Source organism: Natator depressus, chromosome 18 (genome assembly GCF_965152275.1).
Source record: "Natator depressus isolate rNatDep1 chromosome 18, rNatDep2.hap1, whole genome shotgun sequence".
Taxonomy (NCBI): Eukaryota; Metazoa; Chordata; order Testudines; family Cheloniidae; genus Natator; species Natator depressus.
The window spans coordinates 18,822,758-18,846,100 of NC_134251.1; the positions used below are offsets into that span (position 1 = coordinate 18,822,758).

General features: G+C 47.8%; 1 protein-coding gene across 5 annotated transcripts; it reads left to right on the forward strand.

Annotated features, from left to right (window-relative positions):
- Positions 1-227: 227 nt before the first annotated feature.
- LOC141974401 (tumor necrosis factor receptor superfamily member 14-like) lies at positions 228-23,247 on the forward strand. 5 transcript variants are annotated; one of them, XM_074934101.1, is made up of 9 exons: positions 228-3,529; positions 4,893-5,219; positions 7,645-7,750; positions 9,361-9,486; positions 10,601-10,756; positions 13,539-13,629; positions 14,629-14,810; positions 15,922-15,938; positions 18,170-22,413. In XM_074934101.1, the coding sequence occupies exons 2-9, from the start codon at positions 5,211-5,213 to the stop codon at positions 18,305-18,307; spliced, it is 825 nt and encodes a 274-aa protein (XP_074790202.1). In that variant the 5' UTR covers positions 228-3,529; positions 4,893-5,210; the 3' UTR covers positions 18,308-22,413. The 5 variants fall into 5 exon arrangements, 2 of the variants coding, with proteins under 2 accessions (XP_074790202.1, XP_074790203.1); XR_012635740.1 differs by lacking the exon at positions 228-3,529 and adding an exon at positions 22,752-23,247 and having other exon boundaries at positions 18,170-19,678; XR_012635741.1 differs by lacking the exon at positions 228-3,529 and adding an exon at positions 22,752-23,245 and having other exon boundaries at positions 18,170-19,273.
- Positions 23,248-23,343: the final 96 nt, after the last annotated feature.

Sequence of the window (23,343 nt, forward strand, 5' to 3'; positions counted from 1 at the left end):
CTGCCCCAGCCCTGATCCCCCTTCTGCCCTCCAAACCCCTCGGTCCCAGCCAGGAGCACCCTCCTACACCCCAAACTCCTCATCCCCAGCTGGAGCCCTCACCCGCCCTTGCACCCCAGCCCAGGGTCCCCTCCTGCACCCTGAACTCCTCATTTCTGGCCCCACCCCAGAGCCCGCACCCCCCAACCAGAGCCCTCACCCCCTCCCGCACCCCAGCCCCAATTTTGTGAGCATTCATGGCCCGCCCTACAATTTCTATGCCCAGATGTGGCCCTTGGGGCAAAAAGTCTGCCCACTGCTGGCCTAGACTGTAGGCTCTTTAGGGCAGGGACCATCTTTTGGTTCTGTGCGTGTGCAGTGCCTAGCACAAATGTGCCCTGGTCCATGACTGAAACTCCTAGGTGATACCACAACACAGATAATAAATAATAATCAGTGATGTGGACTATGGGCCAGAGCGGGTCACAAGGCCAAGGAGAATCAGCCCCTCTGTGTTTCAGGAAAGATGAACTTCATCCACTGCATAATTCCCCCCATTCAAATGTGTCTGCTCCTACCAGAGATAATCTTCATGGGGGGATATACAGGGATAGCACAGAGAAGGTCTGCAGCCAGCTAGCTGAAACAGGGGGCAAAATAAGGAGGTGAAGCAGGATTAAAGATTTGTCCAGTTGTGGGGTGGAGTCCGGGGAAAAACCCCCTCAGAGTAGTTGACCCTAACAAGGGTGCCTTGTGTGAATGACTCCATCTGCCCCAGTTGTGGAAAACTGGAAAGTACCCTTAACAAATGCTCACATGGCCCTTCTCACATGTCCAGTGTGACGAGCGCAGCAAAAAGGGAAATGAATCTCTCCGCAGCTATCAAAAACAAAGAGGAAGCTCTTGTTGCTTGTAACCGTGGGTGGGAGCTCAGCGGCTCACGAGGGGACAAGTCACATACACCAATTCAGACTTTATGGGGCAGATTTTCTGCTAGTGCAAACTGATGAGCACCATTCACCTCTGCGGAACTAAGCCGATCTATACCAGCGGAGAATCCGACCTTATATCTGCCCATTTAATACAACAATTATATCAAAGCAGTGACTTGTGCACTTTGTATTTTACTTCTCCGTGTAACTGAAACCACGGGCTAAATTTGTCTTTTTCACCTTTTAACAATTTCAGATGCACCCTACATCATTCCCGTTTTCTTTTCCTCGCGTGTAACATAACATGAAAAAGATACCAGCAGTTACTTACAGTAGGACGATTTGCTTCATAGCAAGTTGGTGTAGTATAGTTTACCTTCACACACGGTTGTTTCTTACTGCTTGTTCCAGTTTTGGATTAGGCCTGTCTACATCTGAAAATTAGATGGACCTAATGTCATCACTCACATCTGTAAACGTTTTGTGCCCTTTATGTGACACAGTTAAGTTGATCTAAGCCCCCACTGTAGATGCAGCAAGGTCAATGGAATAATTCTACCATTGACCTAGATACCACCTCTCAGAGAGATGGGTTAATGACACTGATGGAAACCCCCCTTCTGTCGATGTAGGACGCAGCTACACAACAGCACAGTAGCTGAGCCTCTGTAACTACGGTAGTGTAGCCAGACCCTTAGTTTACATGTCACTAGTAGCACCGACAGCATGTGACAAGGTTACATTGTGGGTAGAGCAGAGAACAATGAGTCAGGACTACTGGGTTCTCTTCTTGGTGCTGCACCTTCCTGAGTGACTTTTGGACAAGTTATTTCACTGCATTGTGTCTCCAGTTTCCATCCCCCTGTACAAGGAGGATAACAGCCTTCAGTACCTTACAGGGGTCTGCTTGCAAAAATTACATTTTGCAGAAGTGCTTTGAGATTCTCAGAGAAAAGTACCATGTTATAAAACCAAGTCAGGAGGGCAATAACCGAGAGGAAGTGGACGCCTCCTGGGAATATTCTCTGCTGTCCACACAGACCTGTACTTAAAGAATGGTGTCCACTCAAATTCAGTCCCAATGCTAAGGCCAAGAAAAATATTTCCATGATTTTCTGTTGTTTTTAAGGTACAGCAGAAAGTTGTTAGTACACAACGAGATCTTTCATTCCCCTGCAGTGTTCAAGGAGGAGTGAAATGTTTCTACAATTTATTTTTAATCCCAATAAAAATTCACCTACACTTTTTGTAAGCTCAAACATCAAAGCAGGAACAATCTGAGAGTGACACTGACTAAAATCACTAAAAACAAGAGTGATGCTGGCTGCTCCTTGGACATGCTGACAGATATGCAAACAACCCATGAAGAACTTAGTACCGTTCTGACTGGACTTCCTCTGCTCCTTCGAAGGCCACGTCTACAAGTATAGCGCTGTAGCCGCGCAGCTGTACCAATGCACTGCAGTGCGTCTGGTGAAGGTGTTCTATGCCAGTGTGATGCTGTGTATAAGAAAGGAGACCATTTCTATCACTGGTGTTACCATTGTCACACAATTTCCATGGATCTTATACAGCTTGTATCATGTAAGGTGTCAGTGGAAAAGCTGCTTCAGAAACAGACTTCAAAGAGAAACTGCTGAGCTACAATTCATTTGCAAATTTAACAGAGTTAATTTGGGCTTGAATAGGGACTGGGAGTGGCTGGCTCAGGACAAAAGCAATTTCCCCTCTCTTGGCATTGACACCTCCTCATCAATTATTGGGAGTGGACCATGTCCACCCTGACTGAATTGGCCTTGTCATCACTGGTTCTCCACTTGTAAGGTAACTCCCTTCTCTTCATGTGCCAGTATATTTATGCCTGTTCTGTAAATTTCACTCCATGCATCTGAAGAAGTGGGTTTTTTACCTACGAAAGCTTATGCCCAAATAAATCTGTTAGTCCTTAAGGCGACACTGGACTCCTTGTTTTTTTTGTAGATACAGACTAACACGGCTACCCCTCTGATAAGTGGAAAAGTTATGATTTGCTAAGTATGATTATCTCTTTATATGCATGTATCACTTTGTATCTGAAGTTATGAATATTGGCTGTGTACTTGGATCTTACACATGTGTTGTGTTGCTGGCCGACCCAACCCCACCCCGATAGAATTTACATCATGGCTAGACAGCTATGTGTGGATAGGACACACTGCTCTCACAATGGGCCATTGAAGAAACTCATCCCCTCCAGATAGTTCTTCCTGAGGATGCTTCAGACAGCCAGGGGCCAATGGCCACCCCCCTGAGTCAGCAAACTGTGTAAGGACATGTGATGTGCTCATGTGACTCTGGACTCCAGCTTGGGTCAGTAACTTTCCACAACCAGGGGCTCTGGGCTTTGTTTGGGACAGTAAAATTCCAAGCACATGACAGAGGATATAAAAGACCCCTGAGTCATCTCCATTTTCTCTTCATTTCCTGCTTCATTTCTGTGGACTGGATTTCTAACAAGGAAGCTCTGAAGAAGTATTGATGACCCCCAATCTGTTTGGGTGATTCCAGAGATTCTTTTGCAAACCAGCAGTTTTTTCCATCTCTGCTACAAACTTAATATAAGGACTTTGCAATCACTTGTAGGTATATGGTTCCTTAACCATTTGTAACTCTATTCTTTTCTTTTATTAATAAATCTTTCGATAGTTTACTAAGGATTGGCTGACAGCTTGATATTTGGGTAAGATCTGAGATTCATACTGACCTGGGGGGTATATGCCTGATCCGCTGGGATTAGTATCTGGCTGGGAGCCGAGGGCTGGAATGCCTAAGGGGGACTGTATTTGGCTTCTGGTTAACCACAGTGGTACTGCAGAAGCCATTTGTGTTACTGGCTTGGTGGATCTAATTATAGAAATAACCACCAGCTTGGGGATTGTCTGCCCTATTTCTTGCCCTGAGTGTGGCATTTTCAGTGTAGCCCGTCCCAGGCACCCACTCACAGCAGACGGGAAGGAGTTGCCCCCTTTGGCATAATAAAACCACCTCCACAAATGGCAGAAGCTACATGTGTCTGCCGACATAGCGCTGTGCACACGAGCGCTTATGTCTGTGTTACTTATGTTGCTCAGGGGGGTGGTTAATTCACATTCCTGAGCAACACAAGCTCTGTCTCCATTACAGCCTAAGTCTCGTCACCTCCCCTGTTCCACACCTGCCCCCTTCCCTTCTCCTGCCCTGTCTCCCTCACCCCCTTCCCTTTTCTTTCCATTTATCCAACCTCTCCCCTGCCCCCGCAAGAAATTTAGAAGAACATGCTGTTTGCTGCTGAGATGCTTTGGGGTTCACCCAGGCCAGCAAGGGGCTCAGTCAACATCTGCCTTGTAATCCTGGGTGTCTTGTGGCTGTTCAGCTTTGGGTCAGCAGCACTCTGACCCCAACAGCCTGCCAGCACCCCCCTGCCACGGCACTCGTTTTTGCAGTGTAGATGTAGCCTTTGGCTAGGAGTGCTTTAGCGGTGTAGATATACTGGCACGGCGCTCCTGATGGGGAGACACTTTATACTGGCAGCACTGTGATTTTACCTGTAAAGGTTATTCCCACCCCCACCCCCGGAAAACAAGCTGTACTGGCAAAATGCTGTTCTGCCTCTCTAACTGCATCTGTACTGGCGGCTTTGGTGGTCGGAGATCACACCACACCCTGATTGACATAGTTAGACTGGCAGGAATCTCTCCGCTAGACCTGGCTCTAGCGTTCGCAACGCTGACCTGGGGCACAAGACACAGAATAAGAGAGGGCGTTATAACACGACATAGGCCGTGTCTTCGCTGGAGAAAAACAGGCCTGTTTTTATATGGAGAGAATTATCTGGGTTTAAAATCCTAATGTAGCCATGGCACAGATTACATTAAGTGTCTCTCTCCCTATAACAATATAATCCTGTATACCAGCCTATTGGGAAAGTCCCTGCCTCCTTGCATATTTCACTTTCACTTTCAGTGAGCCTCGAGGGTGGACTGGGTCGGAGTTGGTCTCTTGGCGGCTGCTGCTGCTGGGCCATCGGGCTTGGATTAGACCCCGAACCGGAGCAGAACTTTGGAATTGTGTCCTGAGAGCGGGCCCAGGGAGCTCCCCGAAGAAGGGGGCAGGGGATCCATGGGACGGACACCCCAGGACAGGGCGCTGGCACCAGGCTCACCGAGGCCAGCAGTTTGCCAATGACGGGGACCTGGAGGCCCCGCTGAGCAGTAGAGGTCAGAGACCCAATGCCCTGCGGGGGGCAGAAGCAGACACACTCTGCGGTCTGTTCTCAGGACCATGCTCTGGGTAAGTGGATCACAAAAGCTCCTGAAATAAAATGGAGGTAATGAGATCAGACCTGCCCAGCAAACCCAGCAGAGAGACTGTGGGAGGTTTGGGGGTGCCTCTGTGGGGGTGGGAGTGGGGGATGGTAGGGAGAGGGATTGTGGGAATCTACTGTGACTAATAAGATCCCAGGAACGTGAATTTTTTACTTTTATCCTTTTTACAAACGCAAACTGCACGCCCTTGGCCCGCCGGAGTTTGGGGTTGTTTATTCCTTGGTCGAGAAAATCTCTCTGCATTTTAGAAGCTGTTGGGCTCCATCTGGTGGAAACAGCAAAGACCAACAAAAATGGATCTTAAAAATATAAGGTTTCCTCCTTCATTTAGTAGGAAAAAATACCGCTGGGAGATTTTGGTTTGTTCTCATCAGCTGATACTCAGCCTGGAGCTGGGGGGGTCTAAGTGGATTGACTTTTCATCGTGTAGATTGGCAGAAGTTTCTTTTAACGGACACTGATTTTAGAAAAACAAACAATCCTACCGCCAAAAGTTGCCATTTGAATGGGGAAAACTTTGAGGATTCTAAATGGACAATCGCTCGTTGTGGTGCGTTGTATTGAATTTGTTGCTGCTCTATCCCCATCGTTTGTTGTTTTGTATCTGCCATTTCCTCCCATAGTTTCCATGGTTGTATGGACGTGAGGGACAGGCCAGCACAGGAAATAACGCTTGGCCCACACGGAAGCTGTGCTGATGGGTCTCAGTTTGGGGCTTTCCATGGCCAATCATATTGCCAATTTCAACTGTATTATAAGTACTTGGCAAAACACACCATGGGTAAAAGGGAAAGAGAATATACTGGAAGAAAAAGGAATATGATTTCCAAGTGGCTAACAGGGTATCCCCCATGCTTCTGGATTTAGAAAAATCATTACAGAAAGCGGCTTTAGCTGAAATGTCAAAGGCCACGTTCTATGAATCCAAACCCATCAGTGTGATGCACGTGATTAGACCCAAACTGAGCTGAGCACACACATGAGTCAGGGATGGAGGATCATGTCCCAGGGCTGTAAAGGCTGGATTCTAGCCAAACTAATGTCAGTAGAATTATTCAAGGTTTAAATGAGAGCAGAGTTTGACCCAGTATCTAGATAGTGGTAGTGAGGAAATGGCGATGTAGGTGAGCGTCAGACACCATCAATCTGGTCGTCTTAATGTAGTCTCTCCATACAAATACACATCACACATCATTTGAAAGCTTCATATGTCTACTTTAAGATGAAGTATGATGTGGAGCTGTCAAGTGGTGTCATTAAGACAGAAGCGGAGATAAACAGTGACCCCATGAACACATAAAAATTACCACTTTGAAATTTGCATTTGTTTCTGTTAATTGAATGACTCTATGTATTATTTCAAGAGATAAAATTGGATTTCTTTGTGACCTCAAAGCATCACAAGAATACCCTAAAGGGTACAACAAAATATGATAATAAACTTGTATAAGTATCATGGAAATGTAAGAGTGCTGGTAACATTTCTAGGCAACATCATCATCATCTTGTTCATCATTATGATCTCCATTGCACTACCAAAGTCTTCCTTGCCTTGGCTCGTACACAATTCTGTCCCGGAGCGCTCAGCGGGCAGGCAGCGCGGCCCCCAGCCCGAGCCCCAGAGCAGTGGCTGGGCAGCACGGCCCGCAGCCCTGGAGCGCGGGGTGGGCGGCGATGCAAGCACTGGCTCCAGCCACCCAGGGTCTCTGGCTACGGGCCGGCTCCCAGTAGCCCCAGCCCAGAGCAAGGGCGCCAGAGCCCTCCCAAAAGTCTGCAGGAGCGGTGGACCCCACCCACGGTGGAGGTGAAAGCAGCCCCCTGCCCATGTCCCGAGCCCCTTGCCCAGAGCAGGTGGAAGGACCCAGGCTTCCAGAACCCATGTTGTTGTTTTCCTTGTTGGAATAGCCCCTTGTTCGGTGTCAGGAGAGAGCAACTCAGCACATGACACTGATACCTAGACACGACTGAGGCACATGGTCATGGGGTCATTGAAGTTATTGCAGTGACATGCAGTTTGTGAACGCCGCTTCCTACTGCAAAGGAAACATCAAAAGACACTTAAAGGGCCTGATCCTGCGGTGTGCTGAGCACTTCCTGAACAGTGCCCCCAACTCCTATTGCTTTCAGTGGTGTCTCTGCAGCGGTGTGAGAGAGGAGATGGAAGCTGCTCTGTAGACACTAGAGCTCATCGCATCCGGGTCAGGGCTGAGAAGAGCTTGCTAGGAGTGTTGTCACTGTTGAATCCCCACCTTGAACCTGAGGGGGACAAAATGCTTTAGGCAAAAGCATCGCAGCACTAATCAGTGCCACAGTGCGACCAGCTCCTCCCAGTCTGCTTTTGAGCCTGCATGATGCAAATCCAAAACTCTTTCTTCTTTTCTTCCCTAAAGATTTTTGTTGTTCTCTTGATAACACAACTGCCCCATTCTGAAGCTGTAAACTGTTTCCCAGACGAATACGAAACAAATGGCGAATGCTGTCCCATGTGCAGTGCTGGTAGGTACATATGATTGCTTCCTTAAAAATCAAGACCCTTCCCTAAAGAGTCCAATTGCCCGGCCTCCGCCGGAGAGCTTGGTCGCCTCTATTACTGTGAATCTGACTGGTGGTGAGGACACAGATCTCTCCATGTAAACATCTACATTGCTTGTTACTCACCTGTCAGTGGAGGACATAGAGAGGATGGTTCTTGTGGCCTGGGACACAGGAGATCCAGAAGGAGACGTACTGTGATACTTCGGGCAAGTCACTTTCTCCGTAACACCTCTCTTCCTCACCTGTTGAGGCCTGTCAGAGGCCAGGTCAGGTAGGACCAGCTGCTGGCCTGCTCCCTTGACCGACTTCACTGCTGGGGAACCAGTAAGCCGAGTTGCATCGCGGGGCAGTCACAGCACCCGAGTGGCTGGTGGATCAGCAGTTCTGAGTCCTGCTTAGCAGCCTGGCACCCAGAGCAGAACAGCGGCTGCTCAATGTGTGCCCTGCCTGCAGCTGGGCTTGCCCTGCTCCTGTGTCTAGTCCTTGCTCCTGCTCTGTCCTAGCCCTGCTCCAGCCAGCTTCCGTCCTTACCCCAGCCCTGTCCTGGCTTCGGACCCCCACCCCCGACCCTTGGTTACGCCTCCTGACTGTGACTCTGGTTAACCCTTTGGCTTCTGACCCTTGGCTGCCCCTTCTGACTACAACCCTACTTTACCCTCCGGCTCTTGCACTCGGCTTCTGTCACTCCAGTACTGACCATTGGCTTGTTCCTGGACCCTGTCGCCCTGGACCCAGCTCTGACCAGTCGGCTGAACTCTTGTTTCTGTCTCTCGGCCTGACAGCCCATGGCCCAGATCTCTGCCCTGATTGACTGTAACACAGTCAATACACTGTCCCCACTCAGATTCACTGTATTCACCCTTTGCCCTGCATCCGGGATCCCCCAGCCCTTCCCCAGCCCCTCACAGTCCCCTTGTATCAGGATCCTACTGATCTTTCCTCTGCACAGGGACCTCTGCCAGTCCCAGCCCAGCCACAGGCCTGCGCCAGGCAGCTGTCCAGCAGGCTGCTGTGGACACCAGCACTGCCCCGGCCCCTCACCTCTCAATCTACCTCCCATAGTACTGGAGGACTGGCCACGGGCAGCCACCTGACTTCCTTAGTCCCTGGCCCTTTCTGGTCATATGATCCCTCCAGTTACTTGCTTCACCTGGGGATTCTCCATCCCCCTAGGAGGAACTACAATACTCAGAACTGCATCTTTTAAAGAGCCAAGATCCTGACTGGTCACAGTGGGGACACACGCATCTGTCAACGGTCCCGTGTCCGGTACACAGAGTCTAAGCACGACTGTACTAGGGATACTGCTGATAAGGGAGGGGTGTGAGTTATGAGATTGTTTCTCTCTACGCTGTTGCTGTGTTGTGCAGAAATAGAGGATTTCGGGTCTGGCAGTCTAGTTCTGAGACGTTTACCTTTTATTTCCAGTGGTGGTGTGTGCAACATGTAAAATCCACATAGATAGTGTGTGCATTTGTCCTGCATAATGACCTGCTTTTGCAATCTCTGTATTAATGCATTAAATATATTAGCCTGGTTTACACAGGAGCTAATTGTGTTGTTTGCTTTAGGGACTAGGGTGGTCAAACATTGTAGAGAAAGTAGCAGCACAACTTGCCAGCCATGCGTGGACGACACATATACAGAGCATCCCAATGGCCTAACGGAATGCATGAGATGCAAACTGTGCGATGCAGGTAAGGAAGCTGCTCTGTGTGTGGGTGGATTTTAATTATTTTTTTTCTGAGTTGTCTCCCCCGGCCCACACATACAAAAGCAGCCTAGTTGTTAGGGTCCAGGCCTGGAAGTCAAGAGACCTGGGTTCCGCTCACAGTTCTCTTACTGAGTTCCTTGCAGTCTTGGGCAAATCACGGAAGTGGTGATTTCTGGCACAGTGCATGGGCTTTAGTCGCACATCTTCCACTGATTAAGGTCTGTGGAATCATCCCGGGAGATTGTTCTCAGGAGGAAAGTGGATCTCTAGATTTAGCAGAAGAAGAACAAACACAATAAACAATAATTGTAATCAAACATTTCAGATGGTATCCTTTGTCCTAGAGCAGCAGCACTGCACCCTCAGGATCTGGATTGTACTCAGGGAAGGTTATAACCTTCCCTTTCAGGGCCCAGATCCTGAGCAGTGGCTGAGGAACAGGCACCTACCTCAGGAGGCGGGAGTGACATGAGTGACAGTAAGCAACCATTGCGCTCCTCTGTTCGTGGGGGAATTAGGGTCTGGTCCCCAGCATGAATTAGAACAGCCTGCAGGCTGCTCTAGTTTACATCAGCTGCCTATGGCCCCAAAGGCCGTCCCAGCACAAGGGGATCAGCTGGGCAGCCAGGAGGAGGGGTTGTGCAGCAGGTGTTATGGCCACTCCAAAATCCCACTACAGTGGAGTGCTCCTCCAGTGACCAGCTGGATTGGAGGTTGTGGTCCTTTATCTGTGGCTACTGGGAGCCTCATTCTCCACCGCCTTTGTCATTATTCACACCCCTGCAGATGAATGCAGAGTGGGTGCAAAGCACGATCTCAACTGCAGCTGTGTAGAGAACGCTGATTTGGTAGCATTTTGCATGCAGCCTTTGCACAGATGTAAATACAATACAAGGTGCAGGGCAGCAGAGAATCAGGCTCCAGATGGTTCTGTTTACATGACAACATTTGTTAAATGGAGTCATCATAACAAACCCCTCTAGCTCCTGTGCCCTGTACCATGGATCAGCAAGGACTGGCGGTACACATTAATTTTTGTATCTGCTCTGTTTAGTTCCCATGTAAATGTATTTGTGATGCATGTAACTTTCCTTTAGGAGCCAGACTGATAATAAAAGAAAAATGCTCATATACGAAGAACACCATGTGCGGCTGCGCCCCGGGGGATTTCTGCAGGCACTTTGCAGACGGGGACTGTGAAATGTGTAGTCCCTACACCATCTGCGTGCCTGGCTCTATGGTGAAAGAACCTGGTAAGGCAACATAACTTCTGTAATACCAAGGCGAAACCCTGCAGTCACAGAACGAATCTGGAGCAGGGCAAACTGGTTGAGACTTGATCCAGGTGAGACTGAGGTGATGCTGGTGAGCTGGGGAAGCAGCCGGAAGAGTGACTGAGCTGTAGATGGGCACCCTCTTTGAGGGAGCGTGACTGCCATTTGTAAGAGCGTTGCACAGCTCCAGGGTGGTGTCAGAGCACGTGCTGACCTGGATGCCCAGGTAACAGCTGTGGTGAACAGCACTTCTTTCCATCTGTGCCTGGCCAGACGCCTCTGACCTCTTCTCCCAAAGGCAGGAGTCTCTGCTGAACTGTGCTCTGCCTGGGGCCACCCTTCGGACCCTGCAGAATGCAGCAGCCTGCTGACGGAGTGGAGTTGCCTGTTGGTACCATGTCGGAATTGGGTTTGACCTGTAGAGACAGAAGTGGTTTGGGTCCTGATTGCCTTTGTCCCCGGCACACACTGCCACAACTGAGCTCAGCAGAGGCGCTCGAGATGGAGCTCCCTCAATATACGTGGGAGGCAGGGGGTGGGAGGGAGAAAGCTGCTGGGGGTCCTTCACTCTGGAATTGCTATTCCCTGCCCGGGGTCCTGCCCTAGAGCTGGGCTCCAGTCGCCTTCCAGACCAGACACAAAGCTGCCATCCCCCTCCTAAACATGCATGAAAAATACTGGGGCAAGGTTATGTGTCACAGGCTGTGACGAGCTGAGACTCCTCTGGGTGTCGTTGGACACTCGCATGATGCTCTTGCAGGCAGCAATTTGCATGAGGCCGTGGGTTTGTACTCACACATGTTGGCCGCCCACTACGCAGCAGCAGAGCGAAGTGTGAGTTCAGCTTCAAGTTGCACACCAGAAACAGAGCTCCCTCAAGCACGCTTTTGGGCAGAGAATTCTGTTAGTAAGACAAGTGTGCTCAACACACCCTTTTCTTCAAACATTGCCCCCTTTGGAGCTCCTATGGTGCAACAGACTTGTTCAGCAACACATTTTCCACTGAAAAAAGAACAGGAGGACTTTTGGCACCTTAAAGACTAACAAATTTATTAGAGCATAAGGTTTTGTGAGCTACAGCTCACTTCATCGGATGCATGCAGTGGAAAATACAGTGGGGAGATCTCGTTTGAGTCTGTTTTTGAAGTTTTTTGGTTGAAGTTCAAAAACACACTCCAAGGAGAGACTGCTGAATTGGAATTAATTTGCAAACTGGATACAATTAACTTAGGCTTGAATAAAGACTGGGAGGGGATGTGTCATTACACAAAGTAAAACTATTTCCCCATGTTTATTCCCCCCCCCCCCCCCGCACTCCTGTTCCTCACACCTTCTTGTAAAGTGCTGAAAATGGCCCACCTTAATTATCACTACAAAAGGTCGTGACCCCCCTCCCCCACCCGCTCTCCTGCTGGTAATAGCTCACCTTACCTGATCACTCTGGTTACAGTGTGTATGGTAACACCCATTCTTTCATGTTCTCTGTGTATATAAAATCTCCCCACTGTATTTTCCACTACATGCGTCCCATGAAGTGAGCTGTAGCTCACGAAAGCTTATGCTCAAATTTGTTAGTCTCTAAGGTGCCACAAGTCCTCCTTTTCTTTTTGTGGATACAGACTAACACGGCTGCTACTCTGAAACCTGACATTTTCTACTGGTGCAGAATCCCTGTTAATTACACTGGAGTACATCACTGCTGTAGACACATAAGTCCCTTTACAGAGAGAGAGGGTGTGGATCCAGGCCATGGTCCATTGGTAAGGCTTTTGATCAAGGGCACGTGTGAGTTCCAGACGAACCAAAAGTACCTCACGGTTCTTTGCTCTAATAACTAATGAGCTTGACTGTCCAGCCAGCCAGGTGTGTGTTTCTGAAGGTGGATACTGCATGGGGTGATGTGAGGTTAACGCCCTGAGAGCTCGGCACTTGGAGATACTGGGATGGGAGCTGCTGTTGAAAAGCAGAGTGTGTGTTGTTGTTCCATTTACATGTCACCCAGGCTGTTCAATAGCATTTCTACACTGCGACAGAAAGGGAGGTTGCAGAGAAGTGCAGAAAAAGGCAAAGAGGCGCCTTACAATGACATGCTAGGAAGGGACCTAATTATGTCAGTGTCAACAGGAGGTGGGGGGAGGCAGCCCGCCAGGAGCCCAGGAACCTGTGGGGCAGCCAGGCTCCTGGCAGGGAGCTGCCAGCAGAACCAAGAGACCGGGCTGTCAGCTCCCCACACTGCCCCTCTTAGGTCAGTAGAAGCCCTCCTGGTTAGGACATGCACCACTTGCCCAAGGAGGGTAGTGTGGAAATGTACCACCGAGGCAATTACTGCGGTGGCTGTAAGTCGACCTAATATATACATAGGTCTGCAGGTCCAAGTCCCAAAACCTGATTACCCTCCACACCTGCTGTGTTCTATTGCAGCTTTTGTGCTATTACACAACTTGGCACCATTATTTTGAGTCTTACTATTCCTTTGGGATGTTGGCCCTTGTAATGGCCCAGGTATGTGGGGCAGCAGGAGGTGCATTTTTCCCCATGTACCTGTGCTCTATGAGTACTGACATATTTAAGTACAGGGCAGGAATAAAACGCCAGTGCAGATCTATTCTTAAAGTGCTAACTCCTGCACTGACCGAGATGGCTCTGCAACATGGTGGGGGTGGTGACAGTGGGGAGATGCGGCTGGAGACCTTTCTGAAATCAAGGCTTCTTTAGGCCCCACATTCAGGAAAGAATCCAGTTATGTCGTCCTCTTTTATAGGCACAGAATTCCGTGACAACGTATGTGAGGTTTGCCCTGATGGAACCTTCTCAGCAACCAAGATGTCACGCACCTGTCAGCCATGGACCAAGTAGGTGACTCTGATGACACATGGCCTTTTCCCTTGCACCGACTTTACACGCTGCGTTCTCTCCTTTCATTCATCATTATTTCTTTGTACCTGAATTTTGCGGCTATATCAGACCTGGTTAGAGATGCCCTGAAGTTCAGCAGCTGGGAAATGTAACCCTAAGTCAGTACAGCTGTGAGCTGTGTGTTGGGGAAATCCTTTCCCCAGGAATCCCTTTCCATACCCTGGGCACTCTCCGTGGATTCACCTCGGGACTGTTTATAACCGTGAGATGGGATGGCTGGTGGATTCCAACCACAGCCCCCTCTGCCAGATCCTCACTGCACAGAGCCCAGTGACATGGCAGAGAGACTGTGTGGAACCAGATCCTGGGCCACCCATGCAGTGTAACAGCCCCAGTTCCATGGCCAGAGAGCCCCATGGCCACACAGGAGCGGGCAGGGTTTGCAAATATAAAGACTTGAAAACCAGGTCCTTCTTCGATTATCCACCAAGTCCTAAAGACCTTTCTGCCTCCTTGGCATGGGCAGCTGGGGGCCAGTTCAGCCCCTGGCGCAGGCTCGGTCCGTTCTGAGGCCGACCAGTGGCCATGGCTCGGAGCTCGGGGCGGCAAAAAACCTAGAGCCAGTGACACAGGCAATAAAAACACAGAACCCTACGCTGAGGTGTGGGCAGGTAAAAACTTTTGAGGTCACTACAGTCAATTTATTGTCTTTGTATTTTTCAGTCTAATCCTATGTTCTGTTCACTATTTGGGCCCTTATAACTTAATTTTCCAATGTGCAGGTTTCTATCGCTCAAAGGGCCCAATCTTACAGCCTTGAAATGAGTGGGAGTTTGGCCTGTCCACAGACTGCAGGGTCAGAATCTGGATGGGGTCTTATCATATTTGAGCCAATATATTAAAGAATCCACCTGGCGGAATGATGAGTGCACCGAGACAGTGGGAAGGCTGTGGATACGCTGCCATGTTTGATAACATATCTTCCTTCATCTTAGGTGTGAAGAGGAAGGGATGACAGAACTAAAGGCCGGGACAGCCACTTCTGATGCAGTTTGTGTACAAAGAGGCCTTTCTGTCACAGCGATAGCATTGATAATTGTCCTGGTAGTTTTATCTGTATTTGCTGGAACAGCGTTCGTTTTATGGCGGAGGAAGAAGAGGAAATGTGGGGCACCACGTAAGTAAGAAAAGCGTGGGACCCGTGAAACCCGTCAAAGGGTCTCTAAAGGGGTCAGACTGGCAGAGTTCATACTTCTCACATTGGTCTTTGTTTCACCCTGGAAAATGCCAGCCTGTAACTGGAATCGCCTCTTCAAACTGAGAATCCCTGTGAGAGTCTAAATCTCTCTTCTTTAAAGGGTTGCCTTTAAGACCTGCTGGCCCTAAATTTGACCTACTTTACGGGGTGAACTGGCTGGTCCCAGGCCAGGTTGCTGTGCTATCACCCCAGCTGCAGTGGACATGCCCCCTGCCCAGCTGGGGAAGATCCTCTCCCTCCCCAGCTCATGGCCAAAACCGGCCTTTTTCCCAGGCCAGGTTGTGCAGTGGCTAGAAATACCAGCTGTTCACATTCTCCAAGCGACCTGGACCAGTTCTCCCCTCCTGATGATCTTTCCCGCTTGTATCTGATCTGTGCTTACAAAGTTCCCTTTTCATTCACTGGGGGAGCAGGGATGTTAATGGAACGGGAGTTTGGGCTCTATTCATAACCTGTTACTCCTTCAGAAATAAGCATCTCCATTTTGCCCCATCATTTATCCACCAAGAGAAGAACATGTTCTCGGGTCTAAGAGAGAACATTGTTTACTGGTTATAGCTGGGACTGGGAATCAGGACTCCTGGATAATATTCTCAGCTCTGCCAATGACCAGAGGTGTGAATTTCAGCAAATCGCTCAATTTCCCTCTGCCGTAGTGTAGCTGTTTGACATAATGCCCACCTTATAGCTTGCTGTTTGCAAAACTCTTTGAGATCCTTAGAGGTTAGGTGCTGTATCAGTGCAAAGCATTGTTAGAGCCCAAAATCACATTGGATTAGCATTGTCACGTAACCACCTTCCTCTCCCAGCGGGGTGATTCCTCAAGATGTTGCTAAGTGTAGTGCAAAGTGCAGTTACAGCAGAGTGGGGCCATGTTCTGCGGATGTGCACACACATGGCCCCATTGAATCGCAGAGAGCTGTGCACGTGTGTAAGGGCAGGACTTGGCCCTGGGACATTAATACAGAAACGTGTCAATACAAAATGCACCAGACTGTTTTCTGACGCAGTTGTTTCTTTTTCTTTGCAGCTGCACAGGAGACAGGGGTGAGTTGTCTTGTCTTTTATTTACTATGCACAAGACCAAGAGCAGGGGTTTGCTTGAGTGTCTCTGCCATGGCTATGTCTGCTTGCTGCAAGTGTGTGTGTCTGTGTGTGTGTGTGTGTGTGTGTGTGTGTGTGTGTGTGTGTGTCTCACTATGTGACTTTGGAGCAAGTCACTTAAACATTATGGTCCAGATCTTCAAAAGTATTTAGGCTCTTAATGTCCATTGATTTTAAAGGTATTTAGGCGCCTGATTTCAATGGAAGTTAGGAACCTAAATATCTTGGGGGATCTGGGTAAATATGCCTTACTTTCTGCATCTGTAAAATGGGAAAACTACTCACCTTAGGGGATACCAAAGACTTGACTCTTCCCCCCACACTTACACATGCATACTCTGTGGCTGTGCAAAGCCCTGAAAGCAACAAAGCAAATTACCTGGGCTGTGCATAGACCATGATTTGCTCCATGATGTTTGTAAAGTGATTTGAGATCCCTAAATGGAAGGTACCATAGGAGTGCAAAATTCAGCGAGAAACGTGCCCCGAGGTCAAGGTCCCCACTATTTGGACATCTATCATCCAAACAATGTAATGAACCTTTGTAACAGGTGGCTCTGAGTGATAGCAAACTTTAAAGCAAAAGAATCTTTAACGTCTGAAGTTAAAATGGACTTTTTTCCTTTGTCTTTTGGCCCTTTAATCTCCCAGGCGTGCCACCTGAAGCCTATTTCCCAAACTGCTTAAACATACATGAGACAGACAAGGTGGGTGAGGTCATATCCTTTCCTGGACTAACTTCTGTTGGTGGTTGACTCAAGCTTTTGAGCTTCACAAAGCTCTTCTTCAGGTCTGGGAAAGGTAACCGGACCACCACAGCTAAATACAAGGCGGGACAGATTTTGGTGAACCTCTTCCAGTGCACCAGCTGCCCCAATAACAATGTGGACGATACCAGACAATCACTACACTCTCCAATGAGCTCACACTCGAAAAATTATAAAAGACACCCTTGGGTGAACACTTTTCACAAAGCAATCACTCCCTATCTGACTTATCGTTCCTCGTCCTCGAAGGAAACCTGCACAAGACGAGCCTGGGAGCGTAGGCAAGGTCTGCACTACAAACTTACATTGGTATCACGAAGTCGCTCGGATGTGAAAAATCCCCCCCATCCCCTCCGAGCGACATAGTTACACCGACCCAACCCCTAGTGTAGACAGTGCTATGTCGATGGGAGGACTTCTCCTGCCAACAAAGCTACCGCTTCTCACGGAGGTGGATTAACGACGCCGACAGGAGAAGCTCTCCCGTGGGCATAGTAGTGTCTTCACTAAAGCGCTTCAGCAGCTCAGCTCTGCTGGTGCAGCTTGTTAAGTGTAGACTTGCCCTTAAGTTCATAACTCTGCTAGATGCTAAGGGCTTGTCTACACTGGCTGGGAGCTACGCCCCTCGTGGGGGAGGTTTTTTTTTTTTTAGAGCCCTCGAGAGCTTTCTCCCAGCGCTCTGCTGCGACAGCACAAGCCACGTTAAAGCGCTGTCACGGCAGCACTTTAGCATTGCCAGTGTAGACTAGCCCTAAATCATGGACTCAGCAGAGACACCGGTTATACCAGTCCTTACAACTATTTGTAACCTCCTAACCCTGCTTTGTCCTATGACTTGTGGAGGTGTTAATTTCCCGCTTTGTTTAAATAGTTTATTGCAACATGTGTTAACCTCTTACGCTTAACAATCTATCTCACCTTTAGCTGTTACACCCTGGTTATCTTTCCCAGACCTGAAAGAGATCTCTGGGAAGCTCAAAAGCTTGTCTCTTCCATCAACACAATTTGGTTCAAGAAAAGATATTACCTTACTTACCTTGTCTTCCTTTCAGCATATTTGATTTGGAAATGGGCTTCTCAAGAACAGTTGCTGTTTTATGCCGGGTTTATCGATATCTTTATGGCACTACACAGTTTAAGATGATGTGAAATTAGCTAGTTACAAAGTCTAAGATCCATCCAGCAAACTGGACACTTTTTATCGGAAAAAATGATGCCAGACAGTATAACTTTTTGTTCTAAGTGGGGAACGACATTAATAAGTATTATAATACTTCATCATAATGACTAAGAAAACAAACTCTAAGAAAGAGAACTCCAGCAGGTGATGGGTCAATGTACCAGCCATTTGATTGTTAGTAACTGAATGTTCAAAATGTCTTTGTTTTACTTTGTCATATTTTAAAGGATGAGTCTAAAAGACAGGCAGAGAGAACTTTGTTGCAGACTTCAGAGAATGGGACTGAAAACATGCCTACTCAGGAACAACCAAAGGCAAGAGCAGAGGGGGAAGAAAGAAAGCCATTGTCAGCCCTGCATGTGTGATTGGTCTGGAGGCTTCTGAAAATCCCTCTTCATTGAATTTCAGCCATCATCATCAATGTAACTTTAGTCTCTCTGGCTAAGGCCTGGTATGCTGAAATCTTCCTCACTGACACATTGTTAGGTGGAATGTCTGCAGACTCTGGGCTCTTGGGGCATGTCTACACTTGCCATTTAAAGCACAAAAAGTCCCCATTTTGCACAAAAACTGTGGGAGCATCTACACTTGCCAATGACAGAAGTTCCACCGCAAACAGAAAACCACCTCCACGAGAGGCGTACAGTTCTTACCACTGATCCTTTTGCGGTGATGTGCAAGTGGAGACGCGTTCTTCCTGTGAAAAAAGCTTTTAGCCTCCAGAGAATATCCCACCGTGCCTAGGGTGATCACTCTGGCCAGCAGCTCTGATGCTCTGAGGCCAGGTAAACCAATGTCCGCCCCTCCCCCTGTAAAGCCACGGGAACTCCCTTTCCTGTTTTGTTTGCAAGTGCTCATCTGGCCGAGTAACCTTGGCTGCTCCACAGAGCGAAGGATCGCCCGCTTGGATCCTGTGCTTACCCCCCACTTACCACAAGACCTATAGTCAAAATGGAGAGAGCTGCACTGTGGGATAGCTGCCCTCACTGCGCTGCTCTCGTCGGGGATGGAAATGCTGCAAATGTAAACACTCTCTGACGCCTGTGGAAGTGAGTACAGAAACCAGCACTTTTCTTTCACCGGTTCCCTATCACCGGTGAAACTGTCAGCGCAAAAACTCAAGTGAAACCATACCTTCCACGAACACTTACCTGGTATCCAGGACTCTCTACTGGACCAGTTGCTCTGATGACTATACTGGACCAGGTGACCACGTAGTCAACGTGGATTTTATACATAGCTTTAGTTTTATAACAGGGCCACAGAGATGTTGTATTGCTGTAAATATTAGCTCTTAATATACCTTCTCTCTGGGTGAGATAAAATCGCAGGTAAGAAGCATGGTTGGAAATAAAGCTAAACCTTTTTAATAGTGAAGTTTGGAGGGGGGACTGCACGATCTTGCTTCCCTTGATAAAGCAGCAGTCAGATGGCTGGACAATCTAGGTATGGATTTGTGATGCGTATGAAAGAAGAAGACCGTGAAGTCACATTCACCCCAGAGCAACCTTCCTGTCAGTTGGGATAACGGGTTGTGAAGCTTCATTCATTAATGTATTTAAGCACTGCAGTGCTTGGATGAGGGGCGTTACCACAGAGAAAAGCCGCATGATTATTATTCTGTGGCATGGTAGAAGTGGGTCTTGCGGAGGGATTTGAAGGAGAGTGCTGTGGCCTTTTTGATGAGTCTGGAGCGATGAATCAGGCGTACAGGAGCCGTGGAAGAAAGAGCCAAGGTGCTTGTGGGAGAGGCGGATGACTGGGTGATGGAGGCTGCCATTGTGGGAGGCCTGGGGATGCTGGGGGCGATGCAGTAAGACACAGGAGCAGACAAGTAGGGAAAGGCTGCGTTATGAGGAGTCTTAAAGGTAGGGAAGAGACCCTTGTGTTCTATAGAGTGCTGAAGGGTGAAAAAATCACTGTTGCAAGGTGTCTGGTGGCACCTTAAAGACTAAACTGGACTCCTTGTTTTTGTGAATACAGACTAACACGGCTACCCCAGATACTTGATTAATGGCTCAGATACCTTCTCAGTCACCTTCTTGAGTTTTTTAGGATGTATTTCATCAGGCCCTGATGATTTGAAGACATTTAACTTGTCTAAGTAATTTTTAATTTGTTCTTTCCCTATTTTAGCCTCTGAGCCTACCTCACTTTCACAGGCATTCACTGTTAGACGGCCAATTGCTACTCACCTTTTTGGTGAAAACCGAAACCAAAAAGTCATTTAGCACTTCTGCCATTTCCACATTTTCTGTTATTGTTCCCCCCCTCCTTACTGAATAATGGGCCTACCCTGTCCTTGGTCTTCCTCTTGATTCAAATGTATTTGTACAATGTTTTCTTGTTACCCTTTATGTCTCTAGCTAATTTAATCTCATTTTGTGCCTTGGCCTTTTTAATGTTGTCCCTACATACTTGTGTTATTTATATTCCTCCTTTGTAATTTGACCCAGTGTCCCCTTTTTGTAAGACTCTTTTTTTGAGTGTCAGATCGTTGAAGAACTCCTGGTTAAGCCAGGGTGGTCTCTTGCCACACTTCCTAACTTTCCTACAGAGTGGGATAGTTTGCTCTTGTGGCCTTAATTTCTCTTTGAAAAACTGCCAAGTCTCTTGAACTGTTTTTCCCCTTAGACTTGCTTCCCATGGGATCTTACCTACCAACTCCCTGAGTTTGCTAAAGTCTGCCTTCTTGAAATCCATTTTCTTTATTGTGCTGTTTTTCCTTCCTACCCTCCCTTAGAATCATGAGCGCTACCATTTTATGATCGCTTTCACCTAAGCTACCTTCCTCTTTCAAATTCTAAACCCGTTCCTCCCTATTTGTCAGAATCTAATTTAGAACAGCCTCTCCCTTAGTATCTTTCTCTGTCTGCTGAAATAAACACTTGTCTCCAATACGTTCCAAGAACTTGTTAGATAATCTGTGCCCTGCTGTGTTATTTTCCCAGCAGATGTCTGGGGAGTTGAAGTTCCCCTTCACCACCGAGTCTCGTGCTTTGGATGATTTTGTTTGTTGTTTAAAAAAAAGCCTCATCCACTTCTGCTTCCCGGTTCGGTGGCCTGCAGTAGACCCCAACCATGACCTCTCCCTTGGTTCGTTACCCCTTTTATCCTGACCCAGAGCCTTTCAGCAAGTCTGTCTCCTATTTCCATCTGATCTCAGTCCAAGTGTCGACATTTTTAATATATAAGGCAACATCTCCTCTCTTGCTTCCCTGCCTGTCCTTCCTGAGCAAGCTGTACCCATCTATACCAATATTCCAGTCACGTGTATTATCCCCACCACGTCTCTGTGATGCCAGCTATCTCATAGTTGTGTTTATTAACTAGCGTTTCAAGTTCTTCCTGCTTATTCCCCATACTTCTCGCATTAGTATACAGACATCTAAGATACTGATTTGATTTCCCCCCTGTATTCTCTCATGTCTCTTAGTTTTTGGACTGATGTTGGTGACTCTGATTCCTTCGCTGTGGGGCCCTCATAAATCAATCTGATGAATAAAGGCTGCACCGTCTATTACAGTGTGTGCGGCACCTAGCCCAATGGGGCCTTGATCTCAGCTGAGGCCTCTACCGTAACACGAGTAATAACGGGTCTTCCAAGCAGGGACTGGGCCTCGGCTGCAGAGTGGACCTGTGCATGGGGGAAAAATGCCATGCCTACCCAAGGCTCGCAGCTGGAGGTGGGTGGGGGGGGCAATGCTCCCCTATGCCCCTCCAAACTACACCCATGTGTACAAACTACACCATCATGCGGCATTGTGGTAGTATTCATAACCTATAAAAGCCCTTAAAGGAAAACGTTAGACAATGTCTGTGCTGCTACTTTTGCAGACTGAGTATTTTAACCTTAGGGCTCTAAAACACCTACAAGGATTTAAAACCAGATTTCAAGAGAGCACTTCTCCTTTTCCACCACCAGCAGTCTCTCAAACTTTGGCCAGAGATAAGAGGGAGTCCGTTTGTTTTTGGAGATACATCTACCCATAAATGGCTGGGCTCAGAGCCTTAGGGGAGGGCCTGTTCAATAGGAATGCTAGGGAGCTGTGCTTTAGCTAAGGTGAATTGCACAGGGTCGGAGGGGTACATGCAATGCATGCTCTGACGCAATCTTCCTCTGCTTATATCTATGCTGTTGCAAAGATAATTTCTCTGGCTTGTCGCTTTTACTACGTCACTGGCTCCCCAGCTCCATTGCATCAAACACAACTTCTCCCTGCTCAGCCTAGTGCCACGCTGCCCATCATCTCTCATGTACTATCCAGTTGTTAAAAGAAAAGGAGGACTTGTAGCACCTTAGAGACTAACAAATGTATTTGAGCATAAGCTTTCGTGAGCTACAGCTCACTTCATCGGATGCATTCAGTGGAAAATACAGTGGGGAGATTTATATACATAGAGAACATGAAACAATGGATGTTACCATACACACTGTAACCAGAGTGATCACTTAAGGTGAGCTATTACCAGCAGGAGAGCGGGGGGGGGGGAGGTGATTTTTCGATTGGCTAGATGAGACTTGTTGCTAGGCAGAGTAGCCAGCCCAGTGTTGGGGTACTAGGTTGTGTCTTTGCTGGAGAAAAACAGGTATGTTTTTATATGCAGATAATTATCTGGATGTAAAATCCCAACGTAGCCATGGCACAGGTAGTTTTTACCTCCATGTGACCCTTCCAGGGTCAACACTATGTGCCCACTATACCGTGGGTTTCAGGGGTGTCATTTCAGATTGGGGGGGGCAACTTTAACTGTGATTCCAAGGGCTACTTAGGGAACTGAAAACTCTACGTGTTGGTTTTTTTTCAGATAACTTCAAACATCAAGAAAATTCTATATTTTAAAGTTGAGACAAAAACGGAGACTTCTGAGGTATATTGGGGCCACTGCAGGCAGGAAAGGAAAATCAACAGGCAGAGGTGCTCTTCCTTTAGAAAGAAAGTTGGAGGGTCAAATCTTCTAGTCCTTAATCAACTAAAACTTCTATCGCAGTCATATTGGCTCAGGGACTGGATTTTCTGGCATATTCTGAACAGTGCTCAGCACACAGATGGTGCCCAGTGAATAATGCAAATCATGACAATAATCATCGACTTTATGGACTCAGTGGATGCTGTTTCTGTTCTTTGTTCTGGAATTGGCCTGAGTACAGCTGAAATCCTAAGAATTTGTGGCATAAACACATTTGATACTCGTACTTTCTCATTCCTTTCTTTTCTCAAACTCAGAACAAAAAATGACTGAACAAAATGGTTTTCAGTTAAAATGTAAAATTGCACAGCAGCCATTGCTCTACAACCCAGCATGGGGTAGAACCTGCCACCCCTTCGAAGTTAAGTGATCTCCTCTCATCTGACTCTCATTCTCCATCCTTCCTAACCTCTGTGCTGCTTTTCATGCT

Bases quoted from the DNA above. Each gene is read 5' to 3' on its own strand.
- LOC141974401 (XM_074934101.1), top strand. The intron at 7,751-9,360 runs GTAGGTACATAT...TGTTTGCTTTAG, and splicing joins CTGTCCCATGTGCAGTGCTG to GGACTAGGGTGGTCAAACAT. The intron at 13,630-14,628 runs GTAGGTGACTCT...CCTTCATCTTAG, and splicing joins ACCTGTCAGCCATGGACCAA to GTGTGAAGAGGAAGGGATGA.